Raw genomic sequence first — 10166 nt, 5'->3', positions numbered from 1 at the left:
TTTGGCACAAGCATGCCTTGGGCAAACTTTGTCCACTGTGAGAGGTTTAGAGACTCATGTATGCACAATGGAAGGCTGCTACAGCCTCTATGGGAGAGGGGCGTGTGGAAGGGAGACGCTAATGGTGTGACTGTTATTTTGACAAATTCTAGAGCCATTTGTTTCCCCAACGTCAATTTTAAGTGTTGTGTAAGAGAGCAAATCTGATAAATATGTGACAGGGGACAGCTGTGGCTGACAGAATGTCCCCATGACATGGGTTCTACCACTGCGTCGGTCACCCTCTCAGCTCACAGGCCCCCAGCATTGTTTGAGGGACATTTTCCAAAGTGGACATATCAATTTCTAAGTTGTTTCCAAATAAGCAGACACTAGTAGGCTTGAGTTGGGAAACAAAGAGCTGGAAATGGTCTGTGCATGACAATGGAAAGAAATGAAGCTGATGCACGTGAGTGAGGATGTCCTCAGATAGGTCCCACTTAGGGGACAGCTTTTGTTTCAGAACCACAGTATGTCTACGGATCTGTCCACAGAACCTGACTTAAACTTGGATTCTGGGAGCCCTGTCACTTCACTGCCAGTTAAGTCTGAGCTGAGGGCAGGTGCTACTCTAGGGGGTGTTTCCTCATTTAAGACAGGGTTGCCAGAAAAGCCCGTTGAGGACTGGATTCTTCTCAGTCTTTCAGTTCTTCCTAAGAAAGATCCCACAGCGCTAGAAAGTACTGAATGCATAAAAATCAGGGATCAAAAGAGTTTAACATTCTCCTAACATATGAAAGCGATTCTGTTAGTCATTTTTCCCATTAATTATATGAATATATAAGATTTTAGATGTATTTGTGAATTCTCACAAATGTATAGTAATATTGCCTTCAAAACATGGAAAATATGCCATCTCCTTGGGCCGGCCCGGTGGTGCAGCAGTTAAGTGCGTACGTTCTGCTTCTCGGCGGACCAGGTTCACTGGTTCGAATCCCGGGTGCAGACATGGCACCGTTTGGCAAAAGCCATGCTGTGGTAGGCGTCCCATGTATAAAGCAGAGGAAGATGGGCACAGATGTTAGCTCAGGGCCAGTCTTCCTCAGCAAAAAAGAGGAGGGTTGGCAGTAGTCAGCTCAGGGCTAATCGTCCTCAAAAAAAAAAAAAAAAGAAAATATGCCATCTCCAAGAACACTCTTGTGGTGTTCATTTGAACAAAACCCCTCCAATATGTAAGTTAACACTAAAATAAAACGGAAAAGATTAAGGCTTTCTTTTGCTCTTTATTAAACCTTGCAGCTGTTACTGTTGTTATCTAAGCATACAGAAATAAAACCTGTGAATGGCAAAATGGGCTACAGAGCTGTGTGGATCAGTGAAATGAAAGACTTCCAGCCACTCCTGTGATAAGACAACACTATTTCCCATTTCTCCCTTTACTCCATTCGGATATTACTCAAAATGATTCCCTCTCTCTGCAGCTCACCTCAATTATTGCTTGGACAATTGCCTCTAAACACCCACAGGTTTTTTTGGTGTTTCCACTGGGGATCACGGTGGACTCAAATAGACATCACTCTATTCACAGAATACAATGTTATTTTTTACTTCCCTTCAAAGTTCTTATTTCCATCTTATCAGACAAAGCTTTACCATTCATTAATCATCTCTCTTTTCCCACAACATATAAGCACCACGACTGTAAGAACTTGTTTGTTTCATGCTGCTATATCCAAATCCCATCATGCCTTATTTCTGCTAAATAGGGTACACTGACTTTAAAGTGCATGGCATATGAGTGATGCTGAAACACCAGCATCCAGAGCACAGTCTCTGAGAAAAGAAAGGCTGGACTGGCACAGTGGTCCTGTCTCTCTCCCTTGCTGGGTTTGCACTGTCTCCCAATTTACCTAAACTCAAAGGCCTCAGTTGAGTCATAAAGGAGATAATAATAATACTATGCAGTATACTAAGAAATGAATTTATGTATTTTAACTAAGGTACATTATGGTAAACAGTGTCTAATACATCATAGGAAACACATCAGCGGATTGATATTAATAGGAAAGGCAAAAGCTGTCCCAGAGGACCAGGAACGACCTGCATGCACTGTAAGGCCAAGTCTTCTCCTGCTGAGGAGAAAAATGTCCCTCACCTCCATCAATGGTACAGTCACTAAGACAGAACTGACAGTATTTTGTAACCATACCAGTAAAAATGGTAAAAGAGAAAATTCTAAATCAAAATTGATTAATATTCCCTTCTTATTAAAATGACTGACTGGAACTTCTTACAAATAAACTTTAGCTCCACTACACTGGTATTGCCTTCTCGAGAACAATAATTAGGTTTAACAAAAATAAAATATTTACTGAAGATAGAATTAAGTTTACCTCCTCACATCATTCAATACAGAACGTGACCTGCCTCCTTGAATAGCAGTCAAATCCACAAACTCAGGCCATAATCTTGTGAGCACCACGTTACTGTTGCAGCTCACCGTCCTCTACGGTCTGTGTCCTTCTTACTAGAATTCCTTACACCCCTCTCTTTGACTACAAGTGCAATCCTGCAGGTCACTGGCCAAGAGGGCACTGAAAAAGCCATGATTTTATGTTGTGGGTTAAGAACGAATGAGAAATTAGTTTTGTGATAAAAATTGTAACTATAAAAGAATAAAAAATAAAGTTTGAGGAAAAAATACCTGAATTTGTATGCACATGACAAAATTGACTCATAATGTTCAATGAATAAAGAAAATTGCAAAGTATATCTGAAAATCCATAATTAAAACGGATTTTAATATATTCTCTGAGGAAATTAAAACCACAATTATATTTATTAGCACATGATCGATTAGAACAGTTGATAAAATACATCAATGAAACAACTACAGAAGCATTCATTTCACAAAGAAATGCACATAGTTTTAATGACATACAATCAAATATTATTGAAAACATATTGAAGGAATATGTTCGGCTATAAGTAACAGGAAACACAGTCTTCCTGACATAAGCAAGGTGACGTTCTCACATGGAAGAACTGGGCAAGGCAGCCGCTGCACGATGCAGCAGAGAAACGAACTCCCATGTCCTTCTTTTGACTGCCCCATTGTAGATGTCATATTGAATCAGGGAAACATGCTCACTAGCTCTACTAACAGCATAAGGTGTCTCCTATACACATTAGACCTTATTCAGATATCATCTAGAGAAGAGGAGAGTCAGAGAAGACTCCTAACCACAAAGGTCTGGATTGGTTTCCTGGTGGACACAAGAAGCCTTACAGAAAAATCCTAACACTAATGGATCTTTGATGTGAAACTTGTGAAAACATCAATGGAAAATACACCGCTAAGAAAATGGAATCCAAACAGTTGGTGATGGTTTTCAATATACTCTTGACTAACAGGGCAAAGAATCCAGAAAATAAGCTGGAAGATGGTTTCCTTGAAGCTCCTATGCAACTCTCTCTCTCCCTGTATGGTGGCTCCAAAATCTGACTACTGCCTTGTCTGCCTCTGCCTTCCAAATGTTACGAAAGTGAGGCTATTGGGGAATTCCAACAAGGAACCATAAAGGGGATGGATTCTTAAAGTTCTAGTTCTTCATATTACCCTCGTTGACATAACCCAACACAAGGGTGATGCGTCCAGCTCTAGATTTTGTTGCCCTCTCACAGGCCTCTACTTAACTCAAGGTCTATTCACCAAATACCAGGCAGAAGGAAGGACAAACAGCAAAGGCCCAAATATGAAAATAATTCACTGGAAAGTATGCTCTTTGATAAACTTGCCATAAATAAAAATTTTTTCCAACGGTTTAATAGCATGAAAAATAAAAACAGGCTCCTATAACCCTCCCCCAAAAGGAGCTTTCTCTAAGAAAAGAACGATATATACAATGGATGAGGCATATCCAGGAACTGCAATACAAGGCCAGTAAAAAATTCCCAACAAACACAAACTGTCATTTTCCAATGGCCCCTTAACACAGAACAATTAAAACATTACAAAAAATTAAAAAGAAAATACTATTAACTGATTTAAGGAAAAGGAACTACCTAGTATGCTTCTGTACCATTTATAAAGAATGCCTTTCAGAATTATCTCACTTCAATATTCAGTTCTGAAAGTAATTAATAGAAATCCACAATCCAATGTTGCACTTTAAGAAAGAGGCTTGGTAAACAATATATTTACAACTTTTATAACAACTCTTTCATTTTGAAAGTTTTCTAGAACATTATACACAAATTAATTTCCATCAAACTTTCTCTTATTACTCACGTTTACATTTCTTTTTGGTGGGAGTTTCACACAGAGGAACGAAGGCCTATTGAAGCATTTCCCACACTGCTGACTTTCAAGCAGTTTTATCCAGTGAGTCCTTTTATGCCTTCAGAAAGAAATGGGATGACAAAAGACTTTCCCACACCTTTTACATTTATATGGTTTTTCCTCTAGTGTAAATTCTCCCATATCCTCAAAAGTTAGCATGAGAAATAAAGGCTTACCCACTTTCCTGACATGCATAGGGTTTCTCTTCACTATGGGTTCTTACATGTCTTCGAAGAGAACTTGGAAAACTAAATGCTTTACTACATTTTTTACATTCATAAATGTACTCTCCACTATGATTTCATTTATGTAAATGGAAAACTTTGATGAGAACTGAAGGCTTTCCAGGATTCTTTACATTCATAGGCTTTCTCTCTAGTGTGAATTTTTTCATGTTTTCGAAGAAAACTGGTACGACTGAATGCTTTACTACATTCTTTACATTCAAATGGTTTCTCTCCAGTGTGACTCCTTTCATGTCTTTGAAATGCACTGGGAGAAATGAATGCTTGTTCACATTCCTTACATTTATAAGGTCCATCTCCGGTGTGAAAGATCATGTGTGATCGAAGCCTATATGAAGCTACAAAGGCTTTCCCACATTCCTTACATTCATAGGGTTTCTCTCCCGTATGAATTCTTTCATGTAGTTGAAGAGAACTGGAAGAAGTGAATGCTTTACTGCACATTCTACAACCATAGGGTTTCTCTCCAGTATGACGTCTTTCATGAATCCGAAGAATGCTGGTACGACTAAACGCCTTCCTGCATTCTTTACATTCATATGGTCTCTCTCCAGTATGAGTTCTCTCATGTCTTTGAAGTGACCAGAGAGAAATGAATGCTTGTTCACATTCCTTACATTTATAAGGTCCATCTCCGGTGTGAAAGATCATGTGTGAGCGAAGCTTATAAGGAGCTACAAAGGCTTTCCCACACTCCATACATTCATAGGGTTTCTCTCCAGTATGAATTCTTTCATGTTTTCGAAGAGAACTGGAAGAAGTGAATGCTTTACCGCATTCTTTACATACATAGGGTTTCTCTCCAGTGTGATTTCTTTCATGTATTCGAAGAAAACTGGAAGAATTGAATGCTTTACTGCATCTTTTACATTCATAAGGTTTCTCTCCAGTATGACTTCTTTCATGTACTCGAAGAGAACTGTAAAAAGTGAATGCTTTACTGCATTCTTTACATTCATAGGGTTTCTCTCCAGTATGAGTTCGTTCATGTATTTGAAGAAGACTGGGAAAAGTGAAGCCTTTCCCACATTCCTTACATTTATATGGCTTCTCTCCATATTTTTGATAGGCATATGTTTTCTGTTCACTGTGACATATAATGTGCCTATAAAGGAATGAATGATGCATGAAGACTTGTCCACATGCACTGCATTTGTATAGTTCAGCTCCAGCAGTTTTCTCATTCAGATTGGGATTTGGAACAACACTGAAGTTTTCTGCACACTGACTACCCTCTTCACTTTCATAGAGACCCCCTACCGCATCACTTCTGTAAAAAAAGAGAAGCACATTATGAATGATTTCTTTACTAATGATTTTATAGTTTTTATGATTTATAGGAAAAGTCTGTTTTCTGCCTGTCTGAATTCTCTGAAATTGAATATACTAAACGCTGTGCAAGAGGACTTTATACTTGCTGTTATCACAATAGTGATAGTCATACATAGGGTTTATTAATACTGTTTCCAAGTGAACTATTTTGCAAAAACTGAAACTCTACTTCACATTGCAGAAAGCATATTTGGTGAAAATTTTCTAAGAACATCTAAATTTGAAACAAAAGTTTTATTTGTTTACTTCCTTTGAAAATTTTGTAACACACCAGGATTCTCACATGAGACACTGCTTTCTATTGTGTGACTCACCTTAGTTCTCTCTCCTGGTCTTTGTCCTGATCTTCAGCATCATGATCTTCCCATGTTTTTCCTGAAATGCAGACCCAGAAAGTTGATTACAAAGTATTAGAAATTACAGAAAAATTTTTAGATTCTAAGCACATGATGAGCTGTGACCATTTCTAGTTTATTTACCAACATACCCCCCTTTGTACATTCTCCATTTTGGAATAACACTGACAGGCAGGAAACACTTTTTCTCTAATTGAAGAAGTGAAGGAATATCCTCATTCTTACCTATTGATACCAGGTTCCAGAAAGTTTCCCACATCACATCTATGTAGAGTTTCTTCTGTGAAGGATCCAGTAAAGCCCACTCCTCTGGGGTGAAGTTCACAGCCACGTCCTCAACAGCCACTAAGTCCTAAAACATCACAAATATGTGTACAGTAGGATGCATAAGACTGACAGCACTCGACATCCATACTCCCTTTGTATGAAAGTTACATATGATTCTGTCTTCTCCAAACATTTATTCTATGATGTGATCATCAAAAACTTACTGTTTTTCTGTACACACTTCCTCATCAATTGAGCAGCATCATGAACACATGGAAATTGTTTGGACATTTCTACTGTGATCACATTACATCATATTTCTCTCTAATGGTAGGGTCCAGAGCATCATGAGAAAGGACAGAAATGCCATACAAATGAAACAAATATTATCATTTTAAGACCAATGATTCCTTACGAGAAAAATTCTTTCACCTTCTTCCTTATTACCCATGAGTTATAGAACTCCATGAGACAGAGGGTCAAATCTGCATGAGGTTTCAATGGATAAAAACATAGCAAAGAACTGGAAGCTCCTTTGTCTAGTCCCATCACCAAACAGAGAGTCCAGGAGGCCTGTAGAAATCAAATGTCTAACAAAGCCCAGCTGGCCACATTGTCCTAAAGTACTCCAGGCCATTACAAATAATCAGATGGAGCTGGTTGAACGTAAATATTCTTATTGGGAAGCATTGCTTTTAACTTGTGTAATATTTATCACAGACTCAGTTCTTTCTGTCTCTCTCTACATGATTTGATGGGGCCAGAAAATTATTTGGATCTTAGAGCTCAGACACAAAGAAAAAGGCGTGACAAGTTACACCATAAAATCCCCATACTCATGTGCCTCAAGGTTACTTCCTGCCAATGTTTAGGACACATAGTGAGATAAGAATGTGCAGCAAGAGTTCTTTCTTGTCAAAAGCCACAGTGTACCCTGGGCCTTGCTGTCCCTGAGGAACAGGTTAAGAGGAGCAAAGTGCAAGGGAGTTCATTGAAGTCCACAATGGCTGGATGGTAAATTTGCCCAAGATTAAAAATTATGTGAAGGGTTAAGAGTGCTTTTCTCCAAAAGAATGAAAATCTCCATTCTCTAACTTCAAGAGGAAGTGTTTCCTGACCAGCCACTCTAGATGATGTCCTGCCAACATGTGATCCCACAGTTAAGGAACAAAGCAGCTCTCATTTTTGACCTCACAAGAAGAAAACAAACAAATGAAGTGAACAACTCTTCTTACATCCATCAGAGCCTTGAGGTCGTAGGGAAAACCAGTGTCTCCAAAATTAGGGAGGAGAAAAAAAAGGGCATTTTGAAATATGCCCCAGATATTCTGTTCTTAACAAGGACTGTACTAAACAAAAATCCATTTCACCAGAGTTTAATGCAAAGACAAAGAGAACAAAAAAGACAGAACACAGTATCCATGAAGCTAGGACAACCTTCTTCAACAAAATATTGGCAAACTGAATACAGCAATACATCAAAAAGATCATACACCATGATCCAGTGGGATTTACACCAGGGACGCAAGGATGGTTCAACATCCACAAATCAATCAATGTGATACACTACATTAACAAAATGAGGAATAAAAATCACATGATCATCTCAATAGATGCAGAGAAAGCATCTGAGAAGATCCAACAGCATTTATGATAAAAACTCTTAACAAAATTGAGAAGGAAAGTACCTCAAAATAATAAAGACCATATATGACAAACCCACAGCCAACTTCATACTGAATGGGGAGAAACTGAATGCCATCCCTCTGAGAACAGAACGAGACAAGCGTGCCCACTCTCCACATTCTTATTCAACATAGTACTAGAGGTTTTGACCAGAGCAATTAGGCAAGAAAAAGGAACAAAAGGAATCCAAATAAGAAATGAAGAAGTGAAACTCACTGTTTGCAGATGATATAATTTTATTTACAGAAAACCCTAAAGAATCCATCAGAAAACTATTAGAAATAATCAACTACAGTAAAGTTGCAGGGTACAAAATCAACTTACAATAATCAGTTGCATTTCTATATTCTAATAATGAACTGACAGAAAGAGAACTCAGGAATACAATCCCATTTGCAATCACAACAGAAAGAATAAAATACCTAGGAATAAACTTAACCAAGGAGGTGAAAGACCTATACAATGAAAACTGTAAGACATTACTGAAATAAACTGATGATGTCTTTTTGACATAAAGAAATGGAAAGATATTCCACGCACATGGATTGGAAGAATAACCAAAGTTAAAATGTCCATACTACCCAAGCAATCTACAGATCCAATGCGATCCCCATCAGAATCCCAATGACATTCTTCACGGATATAGAGCAAAGAATCCTAAAATTCACATGGGGCAACTAAAGACCCTGAATAGCTAAAGCAATCCTGAAAAAAAAGGATAAAGCTGGAGGCATCACCATCCCTGACTTCAAAATGTACCACAAAGCTACGGGAATCAAAACAGCACGGTACTGTACAAAAACAGACACACAGATCAATGGAACAGAACTGAAAGCTCAGAAATAAAACCACACAACTACACACTAATCTTCAACAAAGGTGCTAAGAACATACAATGCAGAAAGGAAAGTCTCTTCAATAAATGGTGTTGGGAAAACTGGAAAATTGGAAAATGCACCTGAAACTTTAAAAAAACAAACAAACCCATCTCCTATCTCAAGGATCTCTCGGGTATTTGAAAGAAAAACTCTATTTGGTTCTGCAATTTTTTTGCCTTACTCATGTGTCTCTCAATCAATTTACACTTTAAAATCTAAAATGCAAATGGAGACTAGAATCAAGGGGCTGCAATCTTCAACGGATAAAGGAATCCAAGGACAGAAACACAAATACTCGAATCACCCCACAGAAGCAGCCTGCTTGCCTGCAGTTCAGAAGGAAAACTCACTTTCAGAAAGTGACCATATTCCCAAATTTAGAGTCTAAGCACTCCCAGTTGAGGTATAATCCCTACAGTGCTTTGGCTTGGTGGAGGAGGGTGGGGACCCCTGAGCAGCCACAGGAATGCACTCTGGAGCCCCACACACCCTCCCTCTCCTGTGAGCATGGAAGCACTGCCTCCCCCAGGCTCCCATCCTCACAAGTGAGGAAACTCTCAGCCGGATTCAGTCTAAGCTGCTGACCCACATGAACTCCAAATTCATGAACCCTTTGTCCACAGGACACAACACCTGATCTTCACAGACTTTCTCACTGTGCACAGATTACACTCCCAGTGCACCTACAGTGTGGGTGCAAAACTCAAACATAACATTAAAATGTCCAGGCCTAAGGAACCACAACCACAGCCTCAGAAAAGGCGTCACTCTCCACTCCATGAGCACGTGCGCCCCCAGCTTTCCAGGGCTCTGCAGCTCCTCTCAGGATAAAGGCTCCTTGCATGGGGGTGTGATCAGTAGGACACCTGCAGGGGGAGGCTCCCCAGGAAGAACAGCTGGGCATGCAAGGCCTTCCCTCTGCAGGCTCAAGGGGGCCTTAGCTTGGGTCAATGACAGCCTTTCCATGGAAAATAGAGAAGAATATTATTAGGCACTTCTACAAGCTCAACTAGAAAACTTCAAATATCTATTCCTTCTAGAAAAAAAAGATTCCAGTTAATTATTATTTCCATGGTAAGAA

The 10166-nt window shown here is 39.1% G+C and overlaps 1 protein-coding gene across 2 annotated transcripts in view; it reads right to left on the bottom strand.

Moving 5' to 3' along the window:
- Window positions 1-2759: 2759 nt before the first annotated feature.
- LOC103564667 (zinc finger protein 791-like) overlaps window positions 2760-10166 on the bottom strand; it is a 35492-nt gene continuing 28085 nt past the window's right edge. For both annotated transcript variants that reach the window (XM_008540553.2, XM_008540555.2), the window contains exons 2-4: window positions 6480-6606; window positions 6213-6273; window positions 2760-5836 (exon numbers count right to left, since the gene is read on the bottom strand). In XM_008540553.2, the coding sequence (XP_008538775.1) occupies window positions 4627-5836; window positions 6213-6273; window positions 6480-6606 (1398 nt within the window). In that variant the 3' untranslated portion in view covers window positions 2760-4626. The remainder of the gene's footprint in view (window positions 5837-6212; window positions 6274-6479; window positions 6607-10166) is intronic.

This window comes from Equus przewalskii, chromosome 6 (assembly GCF_037783145.1).
Source record: "Equus przewalskii isolate Varuska chromosome 6, EquPr2, whole genome shotgun sequence".
Classification (NCBI taxonomy): domain Eukaryota; kingdom Metazoa; phylum Chordata; class Mammalia; order Perissodactyla; family Equidae; genus Equus; species Equus przewalskii.
The sequence above is the reverse complement of the archived record's forward strand: the minus strand, read 5'-3'. Positions and strand labels throughout refer to the sequence as shown.